The 20270-nt window shown below is 44.1% G+C and overlaps 1 protein-coding gene across 8 annotated transcripts in view; it reads right to left on the bottom strand.

Annotated features, from left to right (window-relative positions):
- Nucleotides 1-20270, bottom strand: part of FARP2 (FERM, ARH/RhoGEF and pleckstrin domain protein 2) — an 84011-nt gene that overhangs the window by 2396 nt on the left and 61345 nt on the right. The window contains exons 15-28 of one of the 8 annotated variants that reach the window (XR_010071485.1): nt 13684-13773; nt 12296-12429; nt 11209-11290; nt 9955-10192; nt 8838-8968; nt 7965-8033; nt 7470-7559; nt 7083-7103; nt 6741-6823; nt 4739-4857; nt 3881-4044; nt 2447-2586; nt 1471-1578; nt 617-642 (exon numbers count right to left, since the gene is read on the bottom strand). Coding sequence is in view for 2 of the 8 variants with exons in the window: in XM_063337701.1 (XP_063193771.1) it covers nt 491-642; nt 1471-1578; nt 3881-4044; nt 4739-4857; nt 6741-6823; nt 7083-7103; nt 7470-7559; nt 7965-8033; nt 8838-8968; nt 9955-10192; nt 11209-11290; nt 12296-12429; nt 13684-13773 (1481 nt within the window). In the remaining 6 variants the exon portion in view is untranslated. Of the gene's footprint in view, nt 1-490; nt 643-1470; nt 2587-3880; nt 4045-4738; nt 4923-6740; nt 6824-7082; nt 7104-7469; nt 7560-7964; nt 8034-8837; nt 8969-9954; nt 10193-11208; nt 11291-12295; nt 12430-13683; nt 13774-20270 lie in introns of those variants that run through there. The other 7 variants (XR_010071487.1, XM_063337701.1, XR_010071484.1 and 4 more) reach the window with 7 other exon arrangements.

The raw sequence follows: 20270 nt of genomic DNA, 5'->3' as shown, positions 1-20270 counted from the left end.
TAGACGTGATTAACTTTGGACCACGTGTGGAAGCCCCTGACAGCACTGCTAAATATAATTATAGAGAAAGCAGTACAGTGAAAAGCTGCACTGCACTTGTTGCTCTCAGCCTTGTGTTATAACTCCTGTTTCCAGAGATCGAGAGGAAAAAAACACCCCAGTGTATTCTTACCAGAGCTCTCATTAACCTAGAAATCTTGACTCCCAAGGCTGAGCGTCTCACAGCCCTCCCCAGCTCAAAGGAGGCCCCAGACTCCCGAGATAAAGCAGAGCCTCCAGCCCTAGATGCAACCACCAGCTCCCCCTGGGAAGGAGGACAGATCTCCAAACATCATCAGTAGGAAGAGGAAGGGAACTTTATTACTGAGAATGTGCTGTAAGGTCACTCGGACCGGGAGGTAGTCAGGAGGAATAAGAGGGCTCTGGATGATCAACCAGTGAGTTAACAGCATGTTATATACCAAGACAGACAGACAAAACAGAAAATTACCTCTCAAAGGTATATTTGCTCTCAGCCCTGAAGAAATACACGTGGGACTTGAACTGCAGCTTGAAGACATAATCCTTCTGAATGCCATCTGCCTCCACAGGGGAGCTGACCGCGTAGCCCAGCAGCGGGAGACTGGCCAAGGGATAATCGTCCTGGAAGAGCCCAATAGCCCAGCCCTTAGCGCGAGGCATCCTCTGCCACACAGCTCATCCCAACGCGCACTCAACCCTTTTGAGGAAGGTACAGGCAAGGTCTTGGGATTTTTGTTCAAAAAAGAACGGGAGGAGAAGCAGCCTTTATCTTTTGCGAGGCCTCCCATAGCTTGTAATGAGACCCTCCCCCAACTCCTTTCACTGTTTATATGGAGTTACTCGCTTCTAATCCCCAGCCCATCGCTGCTCCCTGGCCTCCCCCCTCCCCTCCCCCCTCCACAGAGGGTTTCTCTCTTTGGAACTCCAAGCACAGATCCGACATGAAAGTTAAAATATCCCTCCCAAAAGAAACGTGCCCTCAAGGCAAGAAGCCTGAATAAAATAAACACAGTTTGTTGGGTTAATAAGATGAAAAGGCACAGGCTGCACTGCAGCACCGTTTTTGTTACCAAGCAGGCGCTGAATGCACCAGGGGCAGAAAAACCCCTGATGCCTCTTAATCCCTGACGCTGAAGCCCAGCGGGGAGAGAAACGGACAGAGACTGAGCAAAGGCTGCCAATTCCCTCACCGCCATTAGTCACTGCGTGAGGAGACATCCTCCCCCTCACCCACAGAAGGTCCGTACCATTAACAGAATCAGAAATCCCAATTAAATTCTGCAAGAAGGGCCCATGGCCTTACAGAGGCTGGCTTCGTTACGAACCACCTTCTCTTCCACTTGTTACTCTCCTTCAAACAGCAACGAGCTGCGCCCATAGCAGAACACCAAGGGCCTCCAGGTTCCCCTCGACACCCCAAACGCAGCCCCCTCAGCTACGTCTGCTCACCTGGTGCGTTTTGTAGAAGAACAAACAGAAGTTGGTGAAAACGACCCAGAGTTTCTGCCAGCCGTTGCTGTTCTTGAACTTCCTCAGCAAGTATCCGGAGAGCTGGTTCTAGCACAGAACAAAAAGAAAACTACCGTGAAACCTGAGGTCGCCATCCTTCAGAAAAAGATGAAAGCTGACACAGAGGAAAAGCCTGAGGCTGCCTGCCGTAACTGCTCCTGCACTTGCTCCCCTGTTGTGAAAGGCCTCCCAGAGATTTCACACGGTGACCGGGTGACTTTGTATCTTCAGCTAACTAATTCACAACTATCCTGTTATGGACAAATTAGTGATTTCTCTCCACCCTGCCTTTATGTTTAAGTGCTCGCCGTATCTCAGAGCAGCATCAGGCAGCGCACAGGAGGGCGCTGCTCCAACTCATCCCTCCAGCGACCGCTCTCCTCTGCGGCCAGCAGGCAGGGGAATGGTGACAGCCACAAGGGCGTCCATCCCTTTAGCCACCCTTTCTTACGCGCAGAAAAAACACGTAGAACACACTGTGTGAGAAGGAAAATAAAGCAGAAGAGGAAACAGAGGGTGCCAGAGTTGTGGCCAAGCTACAGGTGGCAGGTGTGCAAAGCCAAGGCTGGCACGGCAAGCAGGGAAGCTGGACATTGCCACCTTGGAGTCAGAGTCACCGAGCACTTGTGCAGCAGGATAAGGAAACCTACAACATGGAATGAGAGCAAATAGACTTTGTAATTAGAGAAAAAGACAGGATACACAGCAGAATTACAGAGAATCATTTTGGGAAGCAGAACTGGGAGGAAATACTGTACCAACAAGGCAACGTTACAACTCTGCCGCTGGCTGGCTGGGGCATCCTGACGCTAGCACATGGGGGCTCACTAAGCAATTACGAAGCCAGCAGCAGTACATTTTCCTTGGCATCCCACAGCTCCTCCCCACCAGCACAGAACTTGAGAGGCATTTTTACCTGGATCATGCACAGGTAATCAGACAGGGAAAGGCTCTGGTTCCGGTACCAACAAACATGGGTGACTGTGTTGGGCCGTTGGGCCTGGCCCAGCAAATAGCGAGGAGGAAGCTCTGGAGAAACAGCAAGAGAGCAGAAAACTGAGCAGAGAAAAGGGGGAGAGAAAGTGAAAAACAGAACATTAGGATAAGAGAAGCGATGGAAGACAGGCGTCTGTTAAAGGAAAACGGATTGTGAAAAAAAAATGATGGTATTAGAACATGGAATAGATCAAAGCGAGAGGGAGCTGCGAGAACTCACACGTTTAATCCCAGAGCCTGTAGCAAGGAGGTCTCATTATCTGGGTACAGAACAGTGAGAAGTCGCCTTTCACAAGGGCATCAGCAGGGAAAGGAAGGCCTGTCCCCTCTGATAGAAACCTCTTCCATTTCCCGCTCTAGTGTCCAACTTCTGGACCCTAAGCCAAGGTAACATCTATAGTGCTTCCTTTACTGAGCTGACTGATACGCTCTCTGCATCACAAAAACCCAGGAGCTTCACTGCCCAACTTTTAACTCCTTCCATTGAACAAAAAGTGCCTTAACAGCAGGGCAGGGAAGGCAGGAGGGTATAAATACATGGATGCAGCACCCTGCCCCATTGCTGTTTGTCTAGTTAGTGACCCCCTTTTTCTCTTCATGGTATTTAGGGTCCTTCACACTTCTGGAAGTCTTCCAAGCATGCCAGCGTCCAGGAAGGCCTCCTACCCAACTGCCACCTCACATGAACCTGTAGTGCCTGTGCAAGCAGTGCTTTGCGCAAGTAGCGCCCAACAGACCTCTGCCTCGGAATCTGCAAGATTTGGTACCAACACGTCTCACCAGTGCTGCATCAAGCCCTGCTGAGCGGTAAGACCCAAGGTAACAGGAACTCAGTGGGTGCATAATACATCTCAGTTCAGCGTAACACGGCGCTGCCATAAAACGGCAGTTCCTAATGCTTGCTGCTCACCCCTGCCAGCGAGGGAAGGGCAGAGAAGTCACATTCCCACCGAACTTAACTCTCGGAGCAGTACAGTAGCTAACCAGACCTCAGTATAGCACAGTCAATCTCTAAAGGAGAATGTAATAGACAGGTAACTTATCCTCCAGCAAGTCTGATGAAACGCAAAGGAACAATTCAGTCCTAGGATATCCCGGGTTTCCTTTAAAATTTCCCTCCTTCAGTGCCTTTGCCGAAGCAAAGCCCCGCTGCAAGGAGAGCAGAGCGTGTGTATGCCGAGACGCAGACATGCACAGAGCGGGGCAAGCATGCAGCGGCCTTTCAACGACCCATGCTCTCCCACGGACGCAGAGACGCTGCCGAGGCGAAATGGGAGGTGGAGTGGAGGCCGAGCGGTGGCCAAGCGAGCCAGGACGGACAGACTGAGATGTGAGAGCTGCGCCCTGCGGGTACCTCGACAGCCACACTGTGGTCAGTCATGGAGACGCTCGTGTTGCGGTACCAGCACACGTGCATGGTTGTGTTGGCACGGTGGTGGCTCTGCCTGTCCAAGGAGCTACGAGAAGAGTGTATGTCATCTTCGGACTCCTGTTCTAGAGAGACCTCATCAGAGGATCCTGGGGGAGGAGAATTTGGCAGCGGTTTAAGAAAAGTGTGCAATACAAAAAGCAAGAGAAGCAGGGATTGCTGAGAAAAACTGTTTTCTCTTGCAATGGTCCAGTTTTAAAATACGTCAACTTGAATTTGTTACACAGCTCCTAAAGGCCACTCTGAGCAGATTGTTGTGGCTTTCATTACTCAGCTCTGCTTGGGGCAGCTGATTCACTACTGTGTAAAACAAACAAACAAAAATCCCCACACTTCATCTTCAGTCAATTCTTAGTAAGGAATACGAAAAAGTGCTCCAAGAAGGAATACTACATGTTTCAGCACATCCGTTAACACCGCCAGAGACAGGCACAAGAATGCTGGGCTATAAAAGAACTTGCTGATCTCTTGATTTCTGGACAAGAAAATACACTATGTGGTTAGACTGAGAAAAAAAAAAAAACTATGTAAGAGATGAATAAGGACCTTATAAAATTAACGATTCTGCAACTGGAGTATCTCTGTTGTATTTAAAACTACTAGGAACATCAGTCTAGGAAGACAAGCATTTATCTTTTAACTGAAACATAACAAAAGCACAGTAACTATCCATTACTACATGAATTATAAAAACACTCCATTTATGTAATCAAATTCACAATAGGAAAAATGAAAAGGACATGACAAGTGATGCTTTTCAAGAAGGCAGGAAACACCACTTACTGTTGGAGCGGTTGCATACTGAGTTTTCCAGAAGCATGTCAGATTTCTCAGTAGATTTCTTGGCCATTTCAATTGCCATGTTTAGGTCTTCCATCCACTTCCCCATCTCCAGCCGGGTACTGCAAGACAGACACTGCGAATGGAGACCACCCCCGCCTGGAGCCATGACAGGAGTACTAGATTGCTGAAAGAAGGCACAAGTCACTGCCCAATACAAGGAGCGGTCCCCTTTTCGTTAAATAAATAAAAACAACATTAAAATTCCTCCAAAGCATGAGCTTTCCAGAAAGGAAGCTGACCTCATACAGTCTTCACTTCTATTTTCAAGCCTTGAAACAAGACTAAAGTAACCATTAAAAACTTGGACTTCACAGCAAAGAGAATGAACAGACAGCCAGAGGGCCACAGAACATCCCCCTCTGGAGCTATCAGACTCAGAAGAGGAACTTTGTGGTCTAGGCCATCGCTGTTCTTCATACAGAGAGCTTCATTGCCAATGGGTTACTTTAAACATGAAATCATGTTTTCACTCCAAAAAGCATTTTGGAGATGGGTGGTACGACCATACCGGAAATGATTTGTTCAAAGGATAAAAGGCAACGCGAAGGACAGGACCATCTTTTGAAGGGGATATAGCATTTACCTTACATCTCAAGCAAGTCAAACACAAGCGCAGGAAGATGAGGACTCCTTTCACCCCACATAGTTTCCATTACGGGTTACGTGGCTCATGGCATGGTTACAGGGTAAGAGTTTACAGCTCACACATATGTATCTATATCCACCAGTATGCAATAGTGTAAGCTTTTCCCTTTAGACACAACTGTGGCATTTCTTTTTTACCTCTGTCTACATTCCCTGTGAGCAGAATTGTTGCTTAAAGTGCTATATACAGTTACAGGCTCTTGTGTTTGCTTGGGAAGGTCTGTGGGACTTTTTTTGGTAACCATCTCTTTTTTCTGAGTTTTTAATTTAGACTGAAAATTCCACGCATGGTCTACGCCCAGCGGTGATGCTTTTTTTACAGGTGGGGAGAGGCAACAGAAGAAAAACAACCACCTTTGAGCTATTTCTAAGTTACGTCAAGGTAAAAATAATATTTATTTTTTCCAAATTTCAGAACCTTTCAAGCACTTTTCGATTCACAGCTGCTAAGAAATGGCTGATCTTAAAAATAATTGACATTTTCAGATGCTAGGCTGGAATTAAAAAAAAAAAAAAAGTTTTTTTCGTTGAATATGTCTGCATACATATTGGTTCCCGTGCCACTAGACACCTGATTTATAAACTTTCAATAATGGCTATTTTTCAAGCAGTAAAAAACCCTATAAATTTAAAGATGAGATTTAGTGCTCCCATCCTGCATTCTCAGCATACCCAAATCCAGCTGCCTTTTAGCGGACCTGCAGAGGGACGAAACCTCCTAAAGCTGATCCTGAGAGAACAGGTGTAGTAGACACCCTAAGCGTATTTCAGATTTAAAGTAAAAAAATGCACCAAACTCACTGCACAGGAAAAAGTTACATTGAAAAGAGATCAGTTTTCTCTCCAAGCCAGCCTTTAACTTTTCCTCTCCCTTCCCAGCTTTCTCCATGAGACCCGTGCTGGAACTCTCCCTCCTTACATCCATTTGCACGTTCTGGATTTTAATTCTTTTTGGGTCTGTAAAGTATTTGTATGCTTAAATTTTTTTTTCCCTCTCCTCCTTTATAGCAGTTGTTTAAAGGATGCCACTGGCAACTCAGCTAACTAGAAAACAATACAATGGCAGCGTTATTGCTGCTGCTGTGTGTTTAATAACACACCATTTGGTGAGATGAACTGCTCCTTCCCAAAACACAACACTGATAAAGGAGTTGCGAAGAGTCCTGTGTTGGTTTTGAGTCATGCTTTCCAGAGGAGGCATCAAGCACCCCCCTGGCTCAGCACCAACCAACGAAGAGTAACTCTTTGGAGAAGGTATCTATCAAACCTGCAGGCAACTGAGGAAAAGAAATGTTACCTTGCTGCCACCACTATGGTTTTTTGTGCTGAGTAGATGGTGAAGCAGTGTGGGACGGCCCATTCATTCTCACTCTCCTCCACCTGCAGAAAAAGAAAAGGGTTTTCTCATCACTACCTGGTGACTGATAAAAACTAAAACTGTCCTCCTTGGCTGGCTAGGAATTTGAGTCAAATATCATTACAGCCTGGTTGCAATAAGGGGAAAACGGCTACTCTTTTACAAATACCACCTACTTCAAGTCTATGTTGGCTCTATATGAAAATCTATATTGTGCGTTTCTACTGCCGCACAGCAGGCAAGAAAAGGAGGGTTCTGAGCAGGGTTCAGCTTCTTACTTACCGGTGGGTCGAGCACTATCAGCTGCAAATCAAACACAGAAAGAACAGTCCCATTAGAATAGCGGGGTGGGCAGGCAGAAGGACTGATTATATGCCGAGGTGTGCGCACAGGGGAAAAAAGCCAGGACAAATCCCTGTTTCCAGATCAGCCCCTCTCAGCAGCGTGAATACGAATGGCCAAAAGGGTGTGCTCCCGCTGTTTTGCTAAAGGGATGGAAGGAATAGCCTTAGCCTGCAGACACACCGTGGCCAGCAGCACCACAGGCTGCTGTCACTGGCCTGGAAGCAGCCTGCGGCTTTGCTCCTCCTGCCCTGAAGGAATTGCCTTAACCTGCCTTAAGGCAAAGTCATTTTCCTTAACGCTGCGATGCAACTTGAAACCACTTACCAACATGCCATGCAGAGGAAGATGTCCATGAATTTTGAATTGATTTGTCCCTGTAACCCCTTTGCTTGTGTACAGTAACATATCTGAGAACTGAAAAAGGGAGGAAGCACACAATCAATATTCTGAAGACAAAAAATCAATATTCTAAAGCTGAAGTATTTTTTGACATCTTTTTAAAAATGTGTTGTTTAATGGCGACTGTAGCTGCATGAAAAAACACCCATTTCTCAGTCAATCTGGCCTACGTTCCTTAAAACCACTCTTTTGTTTACTTACAAAAGAGACAATGAATTTTAAGATTTTGTTGAAATTATGTGCAATTAAGGAAACAAGCTGAACAGACAGTATTGTCACAGTTATGCTCTATCTCAAAATCCCTCAGAGTGAGTTTTCACTTATGATCGCTAAGTTTCATCACAAGCACATGAAAACACACATTCACAACAACTTTCTCTTGAGGACTTTGGGTTTATGAAAACCAGAAACGACACCCACCAGAAAGAACATCCGCTGCTGTAAACCCTTCTTAGTGAGCTTGTATAAGCAACCTTCCCGGATAAACTCCTGCAGCAGAAAATAAAAAGTTAGGCAAAGCTTGATTTTTCCCAAACACAGAGAATTTTAATGAGTCTTTTTTTTCATCCCAGACTATACAGATGTTGATTGGTGCCCAGCAATGATCGCTAACAGATTTGTTAAACGCCAAATGACACCTTTCCTTCTGTTTTGTAAAACGAATCAGCTCCGTGCTGCCAGCGTTTAAATCAGTGAAGGAAGAGAAGGGAAAGGAGCAGAGTTTCCTGTTGGACACCAGCAGTTCACCTATTACACTTACATCCCTCCGCAGTGATTGCTATAGCATCCCAAAAGCATACGCGATGCTCCGGCACTTACGCTCAGTATATCTATCAAAAACAAAGAAACAAAAAACCAAGCGGGAACTAAACAAACTCCTAGAAAACCAGAGCCACCGATACCAGTTTTGCCCAGTGATGTGGCTCTCGCCATTGCTACGTCCTCTGTGCAGTCTCAGCCCACAGACAGATTCCATCAGACAGACATAAGCAGAGCTGGTAGTGGGTTGCCTATCGAGTACATAACATACTGCTTCCCACTCAAACACTGAGCGTACCCCCTATCTGCTGTCCTGGAAACACCAAACTAGCCAGAGTCTAAGCAGAAGCATTTTTGATCTATTCCCTAGGACATCGCCAAGACCTCCATGGGACCTACCATGAAGACAATTATACAAAGCCTTTACAGTTGTTCCATAAAACAGAGAGGCAGGGATGGCAAATACATGGTGGAAAGGCACTTCCTTGGCAATAAAAACAATAAAGGCTCTAAAAACTAAGCAGAGATACTTACCCTACCAGGTGCCGTGAGATTATCTATACCAATCAAGTCATGCTGCAGCTCTGTCAGCTTCTGGAAATTCTCCAGGCGGATGAGACTGTGCTGCAGCTGAGACGTCATTTCTGTGACTTCCTTCAACGCGTCTGTAAGGAAAACGGGACCAAGGGGATCAGAACAGAGCAGACAAACCCAGGCCACCGATTTTATCCCTGGAAAACTGAACCTGAAATTTATAGCCAGATTTAGAATAGAACTGAATAGTTGAGTTGGAAGGGACCTACAACAAGTCCAACTGCCAACTTCTTAAAGCATATTTTATGCTTTAAATAAAATGGAGACTAGGAAGCAACTTCATAGTGGAAAATTATTCGGTATATCTGAGTTTGCGCATGTAAAAAGTATTTCCCACATAGCCAAAAGTGAATTAAAAAATTAAAGCCAACTATTTCTGCCAAAGATTACTTTATAAATTAATGGAATTCAATACGCAAGCTTTTGACATTACAAAGCAAAAAGGGGACAAGAAAAGGACTAATTTTCCAGCTTCACATTAAGATCCGTCAAGATTACCATGAGAAAAACACTTCCTGGAATGCCACAAAAAGCATTGATTCTATGCAAAGAGAACAGTCTACATTACAGTCTACATTTAAGTTATCTTTTGCATTTTACAAACTAGCAGTTAAGGCAATTTTCTATCTATTGCTGAAAGCTTTGGAGCCCTGCACCACAGTATGGTAAGAGGGCAACGAAACCCGGTACCAAAATCCTTGAAGAAAAAAAAAGATAATTTTAAAATGTAAGCTGAACATTTTTATTTTTTTTTTTAATTAAGCTGCCTCCTGCCAGTTTTCTGCTGTTGTACTTGGTGTACTCCGTTGTGGTTTTTTTTCATGATATTTAAATTATAGTATTCGCTAAGCAGTCGCTTTTTCAGCAATCTAAATTAAAGTTCCTGTGTGTTTCACAGAGCTGCATGCAAGTGTCAGAGGGGTCCTAAATGGAAAAAAGTGTTTACATGGCATTTGTAGATGTAATGTGTGTCTCCCCCAGGGTACGGGCAAAATTTTTTTTATGTACATGGGAATGTGTTTCTGCCTCGCATGTGAACGGCTGAGTGCTCACTCACTCCGGCAATCTGCAAAGTCTCGGTGCTCTGCCGTGTAGTGCTTGCAGAGCCTCCCCAGGATCAGCTTGTAGTGCATCAGTCTCTGAATCGGTTTGAGCAGAAACGTGTTGAGGGGCAGGTAGCAAACCTTCTGCAGCTCAAACTCCTTATAAACCATTTCCAGCTTCTTTAGACGTTTAGTTGCTTTCTCCAGTTCTGTCAGGACCTCATCATGTTTCTGCAGGTAACTGGTAAATTCCTGGTGAATCATATAAAAGATTATTCAGACCAAAGGCAATCAGTCTGCAACAGATTTCACAGCGAGTAAGAAAAAACATCCACTGCCTGCTCTGGCTTTATTTCTGACCACAAGTATATAATCCAAGACAGCATATACAATTCTATATTGTCATAAGCATTGACAAAACCAGCATTAACAACATTATTTAAATGTTGTTAATTTAAAAAAAAAAAGTATTAAAATAAAAGTTATTTGTTTGCTTATCCTCTGTTCACTATTTCCTGCAGTCATGCCTCCATGTGCCTCTGATGAGAAGAGCTGGTAGCACCACCCATTAATGCTTCGCCATTCTACGACAATTCTTGTTGATTACTGACTTTTTTAGAACAGGCAGAAGGGAGCCGAGAGAGTTGTCTCATCTAGGGTTATCTAATTAAAGAAACTGGCAGGCAGCTCCCTGCTGGGGTCGAAATAGGTGTCCATGCAGCACTCTGCCTGTGCCTGCTGGGAATGTCAAATGCAGAGAGTGCTGACACTTCTGCACTCCCGTTCAGGCCACTGGTTTTAAGGGCATAATTACTCCACTACTACCACACAAAGCGTAACTGTCCCATGAAGGCACTCTATGCCACGTAAAAGTGACTTCATCTCAGAAGAAACTACTCTGCAGTTAAAAAATATTTGTGTTTTGGAACGAAACAACCTTATGAAATGGTGTCTCCATAGGGAAGAGTTTGAGTTGTGCAAATGTAGGAGAGATGTTGAAGCTAATTAATTTTTCTTTGTCTTTTGCTGAATAACCAATAAACAAACAGCCTTTTCTCAAGGTAAATGTAGGTGCTTAAATAAGCAACACTGGTATAACACCTTGCTGTAAATATTTTATTATTTTTTTTTAATTTGCTTATCAACAATAATTGTTTGCAAGTCACTCCAAGTTTACCGGAAATACTAAACCTTGAACTCTCATCCTTGACAAAAGGAAAAAATGGCTCAACAATCTTGAGTTTCCATTATTTTAATCCTTTATCTACCTTTAGAGTACGCATATTCCTGAGCATGACATCTCCAATGCGTTGATAATCTCCTTTCACGTGAGCATTGGTTTTTCCTTCCCTGAAACACATATAAGGAGATGAAATAAGAAGGTGCAGTACATGGGAGATCAAGAAATTTCAGTTTCCTCTCTCCACTTTCCCCTGTACTTCAAGACAAAACCTTTAAGAAACACTTCCCAGGTATCTGTGTATTTTAAGGACTGCTTTAGTAAAATTAAGGGAAGCGGTACTAACATTAATGCCTCCTCCACCCATTTTTAGCCAGTTGACATTCCCGTTTCACTGTTCGGATTGAAAACTTGGTACAATAAGTATGGAAGCTGCATAAAATAACAAACATAACGCCATGCTTAGAGAATGGAGAAAAGATTAGAAATGAATTGGTGTCAAAGTCCATTTCGGAGTTTAACCTCTCAGACTTCTCAATAAATGTCATAACATGATCCCACCTGAATTTATAAATTTATTTTTGTTCGAACTTAGTTTCCATTAACCACCTCCTTTTCAATGGTAATTAGATTCTTGTACATTACATCTCAGGTCAGGAGAAAGTAATATAAAGGTTGAAAGACTAAAGACACGCTCTTTAAAATAAGTTGTGCTGCAAGACCTGAACTCTAATCTTAATTACCAAAAAGTGTTTCCTAGATTTTTCACCTGGAGATTCATTAACTGGAAGGTACTGAAAAACACACACATTATCTTTTTGATCTTGTGTTCCATCTCTTTTCTAAGCCTAGAGAGACAACACCAAGTTATATCACGGTTGGACTCCATGATCTTAAGGGTCTTTTCCAACCTAAATGATTCTGTGATTACAAAACCCTTGGTCTGGTTCATACTGCTGCGGGATATTGCTTACAAGGCAGTGCTTGGAAAATGGGCTTTATAACATATGTATGTGGTTATTTTTTTAAAACTATAATTTACTAGCATACTTTTTCCTTAATTCTATTTAAGCAGAAACACCAATTCAAATATAGATTAAGTACGGTTCTGATGGGAGGATGTAGGAAAAGGATCCCCCTGCTTGTTGCCCATGCCCCGCACTATTAACGCTTACCACAGCGATAGCCTTTGCTCAATCTCTTTCAGAAAGCCTCGATGAAACTCATAAATTGGGTCTATGTTAGAGAAGAGTAACGTCATCAGGCCCTCTGGCATAGCATTCTCCTTGATGACGGCGCTGCGAAACCACTGTCGGAAAAATCATAAGTTATGATAAATTCCTCTATTTGAGAAATTAATCGTTACCATAAAAACTTCTGCTCCTGCAGCAATGGGGGAGGAGAAAGTCTGTGCACAGGGAAACAGCAGGAAGGAAGGAGAAATATTTAGGGAAGATGTAATCTGGGAAAGATGAAAAGATGTAATTTCTTTCTTTGCCAAACATTACAAATACGAGGCTTATTATTGGTTCTGGTCACAAGCATGTTTCTTAATGCAATGATGAGATGGATGGTAACGGCTCTAAATTACAGTCAATTACCGAGTGGCTGCCACAGCTGATGATACACCATTGCTTGGACTTCAACGCAGATACAACTGCTCTTTCATAAAACTTGGAGCCCTGTGCGAGTTACTCGGTAGCTGGAGGCATCTGGTTGCATGTCACATGCTGCACTTTTTATCAGTTTCGTTTCCCCACTTTCTTGTCAGGGATGGGAACATTACAAAAATCCTCTGAGCTGCCAGATGTTCCCCCATCTTTTAAGGAAGTGCTGTAGGACGAATTTGAGTGAGATGGTGCTCACAGAGAACACCTCAGCAGAAGACATACAGCGTTAAGGGACTCAAACTTCTCTTCAGTGGAATTAAAACAATAGCTTATGGAAACACAACAGTCAGCATCCAAACCTGGAGTACATGAACAAAAAGCTCTTAAAGAAAATGAGTTGGAAACCCAAGCTGTCCTCCAAACAAGGACTCACTTGTCTACTCCGGGTGAAAGGAGGGGAAAAGGAGTGGAAAGGAAAAGCAGCAACAAAAAAAAGAAAAAACTCCCCCAAACCCTATGGATCCTTAATACCCTTGGCAAATTTTCATCTGCTCTCATGATCTGAAGGCACAAAGAGAAAAGTTTCACAAGGAATACCGCAGACGTGATGTCTAGACTATAAACAGAGCTGACAGCAATGACTATCATTGAAGCTGAATGCAAAACATTTTTAGGCTGTCCCTGTTCACATTTTTTAAAGAAAAAGTTTGCCTAAGGCATCATAATGACATGTGATGTAGCTATCGGAGCTAACTATAGAAGCCCAGAGAAAATATCCGCTCTCCCAACACGAGGGCCTATAGACCAAGGAAGGTAACAGCTACATGGCTCATGGATTACGCTTTATCGTAGGACTTTCTTCTTCTGTTACCTGGAAGAAATTCCAAGTTTTTCCAAATTCACAATTACAAATCTGTTAAGAAAAAGCATTAAAGTAAGTTAAAACCCCTTACCACTGTAATAACCTCCAGGTCCTTTAAATACGTCCGTTCTGTAGCAAGAATCTCCTTTGCTATGAAGTATGCCTTGTCAGTTGGGTAGCGCTGAAAGAATACACAGTAATCATTAAGTATTAAAATATATATGTTCTATTTATTACTAAGCACAAGCTCAAACCTTACATGCATTTCCCCTTGCTGCGTGCAAATGGAGCAGTTGATTACTAACAGGGCATCTCTGTATTCAGTACCATATTCTCAAATACTGACTTTACTATAAAATACTATTTGTATTTCAAGATTATTAAAAAATTATGTCAATTATATGTTGAACTTCATATATCTGTGTATATATATACACACACACACACACGAACCGCCATTTCAAAAATCAAGGGAGCACTTTACAAAAGTATAGAAACGGTTATTCCAAGTTTCTAGGTTTTAAATACTTCTCTAATCAAACCAAGTACAGCAGATTTGCATCACAGTCCTCTTCCAAAACTATTCTATTTCCACTTCCAGTTTTTACTCAAATCCTTTGAAGATCATATTAATCAGTTAAGAACACCCAAAAAATCAAACTACATCAGTTGTTGGCTGCATGGTTGCTCCAGGGCTGCTATGTAAAGAAAAGAGAAGACAGAACGGACATGGAAGCACGAAGGAATGAGAGAGAGATGTTCTGCAGCTGCAGTGAACAAAAATCGGTGTTAGCCTGAAAGCATACATTATTAAAAATTACACAGGTATTATTATGGAACTAATCACATTTCAAGCTAAAATGCTGCTTTGTCTCCTTAGCTCACTATGGTGTGCTGCAGTTTTGTGCCAAATCCTTGCCTGGTGACAATAAATTACATCAAACCCATTTGAGTTACGTCAAAATCTGGCCTCCATCTCTGTCCCTCCGGAGGGTAACACAGCTTTGAAAATTATTTCTCCCTTTTCCTTGTACATACCAAGTTAATAAAAAACCCCTCTCGAGAGAAACTTTGAGATGCCATCAGCATGGCTACTCAGAGCTTCTAAATCCTCCATCTCAATGTTGCTCGTGGAGGAGACATTTTCCTGGCTTCTCAGTAATATATCTATTGAGCCCATCTTGGCCACACGGAATCCCTGGAGGAGGTGTGTATCCCCAAATAATTAATTTTGGGAAACTGTCCAGCCTCTTTGTAGTTGCCAGTTACTGTAGTCCCACACATCAGCCCCCTCCCCAGAGGAATCAGAGGACATACTTCAACATACATACTTCTGTTCCCTCCATAACCATCCTCTTAGCTTTAATGTACCTTCTCAGGTACATGGCATCACGGAAAGTCTTACCTAATCTTGGCTGCAGGTATTTTTTATTTTTTCTTGGGCTCTTTACCTGACCGTAGCATCATAAACCCTCAAAATGCTGTTGAACCTCAGTGGGCATCCTTCCCAAACTGCCTCTTCCCAAAGGATACGACATCATTTTTCTGACCTCCCTGGAGACCGAGGTGACACAGCTCTTACCTCACTTACCAGCTTCCTCCTGCGGCTCGTACCTGCCCTGAAACACCCTGTTTATAAACCAATGGAACAACGCATGCCAGCTGGACTACAACTTCAGCAGTCTCTTACATGATATGAGAATTACTGCTAAGAGGTATGTTTTTAGTGTAACACAGCTTTGTGTACACCTCCTCCTGGGCTCTGCACAGGATACTATAGTGCACAATGCCCTTGAGGAACTAACTTCCCTGGAAAAAAATAGAGTTGCCCAAGGCAAAACAAAGCTGGGTTATGGAATCAACCACAGGCTCCAACAACACGAGATCACAGGGAGCCTCATCTCTGTAGCCATGGCAGAGGTGGCCCTGCTGCGAGCTCTGCACAGCGTCACCGCACACATGCGCGTCCGCTGGCTTCATCCCTCTCCTCAGCATCGCCTCTCTGCTCTGGGGATGCCCTGGCAGCCTCCCAGCTCACTGGACCCTCCACCATCTCATACCCATTTAAACAGTTGCTCAAAGAGTTACCCTCGAGCGATATATACCATCTGGTGTATTCGTGAGAACTCTGGAAAGGACCCTGTCTGTCCCCAGTTCACACCTTGTGCTTTGATCCTCACCCGAGTGCTTTTTCCCCACTCTTGAAAATATTTTTCTGGATTGTTTCTTCCTTAAAAACTTACACAGCACGAACGTGTGTGAAAACACACTATGCCCGCAACTTCGATCTTTTCCTAGCCTGCATGGATTACCTTTTTCATGACCTTTGAGCACTTCTGCAGGTTCCCACTTTATTCTCCAGCTGACTGCGTGCTAGCTCAAGGCACAGATGCTGCTTTTCATTTCCCAAGCATCTTCATAGAATAGAATCATAGAATGGTTTGGTTGGAAGGCACCTTAAACATCATCTCGTTCCATCCCCCTGCCTTGGGCAGGGACACCTCCCACCAGACCAGGTTATTCAAGGCCCCATCCAGCCTGGTCTTCAATGTCTCCAGGGATGGGGCAGCCACAGCTTCTCTGGGCAACCTGGACCAGGGGCTCACTACCCTCACAGTAAAGAATTTCTTCCTAATATCTAATATAAATCTCCCCTCTTTCAGTTTGAAACCGTTACTCTGTGTCCTATCGCTACACTCCCTGATAAAGAGTCCCTCCCCACCCTTTCTGTAGGCCCCCTTGAGGTACTGGAAGGCCACTATAAGGTCTCCCCAGAGCCTTCTCTTCTCCAGGATGAACAACCCCAACTCTCTCAGCCTGTCCTCATAGCAGAGGGGCTCCAGCCCTCTGATCATCTTCGTGGCCCTCTGCTGGACCTGCTCCAACAGGTCCATGTCCTTCTTGTGCTGAGGACTCCAGAGCTGGATGCAGTACTCCAGGTGGGGTCTCACCAGAGCAGAGTAGAGGGTCAGAATCCCCTCCCTCACCCCGCTGGCCATGCTTCTTTTGATGCAGCCCAGGATGTGGTTGGCTTTCTGGGCTGCAAGTGCGTATTGCCAGCTCATGTTAAGCTTCTTGTCCACCAGCACCCCCAAAAGTCCTTCTCCTCAGGCCTGCCCTCTTCTCCTTTCTCCCTCCTCACTGCACCATCACTTTCTGTTTACACTCTGAAGTTCTTGTTGCTTTCCAAATTGCTCCCTGCTGAAATTTAGTGCCCTTAATTTTCTTTTTTGTGGTCTTACACCAGTCCTAACTGATTCCCCTTGTGCTGAGTCCTGTCAGCAGCTGCTAGGCAGACACTGTACCAGAAGCACTGAAAAGCGGTATGGCTGTCCCTGTGCACAAGGGGCTCTGCCAAACACCTTCACTACTGGTCAGGCACTATAAGATGAAAGAAAATCAGTTCATGCCTGAAAAAAATAAATACAAAAACTCTCTGAGGAGGCAGTCTGCTTCAAAAGTCCAAAGAAAACATTCCTACAACCATAGCAGGCATCAAGGCAAATATCCCCACTTGGAAAATCTAGTATTTCACTGAATTATGTACACACAATCCCACCTGGAAACCTTCAAACACTCAATAGATGCAATACCACCAGCTCATGTCGAGTGAAGAGCTCTACTCTGAACTTATAAAGGCCAAAGACAAAGGACTATGAGACTAAAAGAGTTTCCTGCCTACCTTGCACCTAGATCACAGTGTCACAAAACTATCAAGTCCGGAAATAAACAAATAAATAATACTTCCATGCACACAAAAACGCGTAACTTTTCACACCGAAGACCAGACTTCGGCAGTGTTAAAAATAACTCTGGGTGGAGGGAACTCACCAAAAAAGCCCAGCTTCTATGCTCTTTTAAAGTGGGTTGCTACAACCAACCTCCATTAGAAAAGGAACTGGGGGAAATCTGCCAGTAAGATGGAAGAAAAACAGAGTGACTCAAAAAAAGCAAAGTAACAAGAAAACTCAGGTTTCTCAAGGTTTCAGTACAGCAACATCAGCATCACAGCAGCATGGAGTGGAAAGTACACACTGAAAGAGCTGAAGAGCTTGCTGAATAGTTTACATACAAATGCCCTGATTAAGCAGGTGAAATTACAGCAGGATCAGTGCGCTTAAAATCAGAACTCTATTAACAGTGATACTGTAAGGTTACATTTTTCTTGTACAGTAAAGCTGTAAAACTGCTGTGAAATTTTACTTGGTTAAATTTAAATAATTTAACATTGGTTTCTGCCTGGGTTTGTTTCACTTAAACTACTGTCTTTGAATGGGCATCAAAGCCTTGGAAGTCTCAGAAGTTGGCCAAGCTTAAGACCAATTACAGTAAAAGAGTTCCCTTCCAGGATTCTCACTTTTACAAATTAGTTTCAGCCTGAAAGAGAACTCAAGCTGCTTAAGTATCAGACATCGCAGAATGAGGCAGAGAGGACTGGGCTTCAGCGTTTAGGACAGACAATGCAGTCACTGCTCGTTATTTCCAGGCTATGCTATCCCTGTCATAAGGACAGATGAGAGGAAGCATTTAAAAAAAAAAATAATAATCTGTTAAAAACTAACAGTAGACTGATCTGTCAAAGCTATAAACTCATAATGCCAGCCCACAGTATAACTGAGACTTCAAGCTTAGCCTTCTCTAGTACAGAGTAAGTTGTTTGTATCTGGACATACTTTGTGATGCTCTGTGCATTACGTACTGAGCTACGTCCATATAGACAAATCACTGAAGCTTTTCCAAATCTTCACAGTACTGGCTGGCCTTGCCCATGCCCTGTCCTACATCCACTCAACCAACATGGCACAAAAGGCCCCATTTTATGGCCCTTGGCACTCCTATCTCCAAAAGTCTAAATGAGACAGCAAGGCTGAAAGTTGGGGGGAAGGTGGGTGGAAACAACACACAGAGATTTATCCCAACTCCCAGTTATTGGCTAAACTTTCCTCTGTCCTGCAAGCACACACTCATACCACGTCTGCACTATGGGTGGTTCTTAACAGCATTGCTGTTATTTATATATCTGGCTCAGTTATTTGGAGTCTCCAGGAGAAGAGTGCCTGGATGATTGTCCCGCTGAGAGCTGCTTGTGTCTCTCATGTTGCAGCACATAGCTCCACTGAGCTGCACCGCAGGCCTCAGAAAGGTCCCTTAGCATTTGGGAGCAATCACGGGAGAAGTGAGTTTCAGAAGCACTAAATCTAAGTAGCACCTTTGCCCATGGTGAGATTTTTGTATGTTCCCTGAGCAGCTGAGAGTATACAGAGCAGAGACCTCTGGATCACCAACTGAGATAAAACAAGAATGAGCAAGCTTGCCCCTGCTGGCACCAAGAAGCACCCAAAAACACGGGGAAGCAAACAGCATAGGCCCATGACCTTCTTTTCTGAAGATCCTGTCAGAGGTGAGACAACCAGAACACTGGATGGGGCGAGCAGAGGACCAGGAGTAAAGAGCACACCAGGTGGTTTCTTCTTTGAGGCTGCACAGAAAACCAGATTACAGTGTGGCCACTGAATCCATAAGGAATGGAGTTTGGATGATGGAGCCTTCCTTGCACTGTAATGGAAGGTCCTGGATCCTTCTCAAGTACTGAAGAGTCAACAAACCTGGCTGCTCACTCTCTCTCTCTGCAAGCAGGCAAGGCAAAGCAGCTTGCAAAAAAATGGTCACAGAAGTTCACTGTTACGTGGACTTCTCTATCTTACCAGGAGAAATGCAGCGTACTGTGGAGCGCAGTTTGTCAGATAATATATATACCATGCCCTACAAAGGCAAAGTCTGGTAATTTGTTATCCACATCTGAAAACGAATGCACGTGCCAACATATGTATACGCACACACTCATTTATTTCTCCTGAGTGCATCTAAATGCTTAGAGTCACTGCTTAAGAAAGAGGAGCTGGCTGGATTAGAAGATTTCAAGAGGTCCCTTCCAACCTCAATGATTCTGCGGCTGCAGATTCTTGTTATTGCTAGCAACCACTGTGAAAGCCTGGTAACGCGGTGCAGTGTGGATAAAAAAGAAACCCTGAATCACACACTGACATCCAGCCATCTCTGTCATTTTGAAAAACTGCGGAGGCACATGAAGCCACTGCTTACCAAAGCACATGATCAGATGTCAGTATGAAGCAGTACGTCAGCTTTGCCACACAGACCAGAGGAGGCTTTCTGCACGGAGTACGTAAGACTCTGGAGAAGCTCCTGGGAGACCTTGGTGAGAATTTGTGGACTACCACCACTTATTTCTGTCACAAAGGCTCTGCAGCATTCCAGTGTGCAAGAGGCTATGGATATAGACAATGCACGGCAGCAGAGAGGCCTTGCTCAGTGGTGCCGAATCACAGAGTGAGGAGCTGAAGTTCACGTCTCAAGGACTAAAGGTGGAATCGCCTCCAGAACAAAAACATTTTATAATTAGGATTACCTGAGAAAGCAAGGGTGAAAGCTAAGCTCTACGTGGGGGTGAAGAAATTCCCACATCATAAAACATGAACTTCTCTCAACTTTGCAGCTTTCTGCGGTGATGTTGGGGAGTTCCCAGTTAAGGCGACCAGTGCTTACCAGTGGAAAGCACGGAAAGCAGCCTAGGCTAAAGATCAGCATCTAGACATAAGCACATGTTGAAGAGCTACAGTTGTTCCTGCTTTGAGACTTGTTGCACCCACAAAAGCCATT

Source organism: Chroicocephalus ridibundus, chromosome 6 (genome assembly GCF_963924245.1).
Source record: "Chroicocephalus ridibundus chromosome 6, bChrRid1.1, whole genome shotgun sequence".
NCBI lineage: Eukaryota > Metazoa > Chordata > Aves > Charadriiformes > Laridae > Chroicocephalus > Chroicocephalus ridibundus.
The sequence above is the reverse complement of the archived record's forward strand: the minus strand, read 5'-3'. Positions and strand labels throughout refer to the sequence as shown.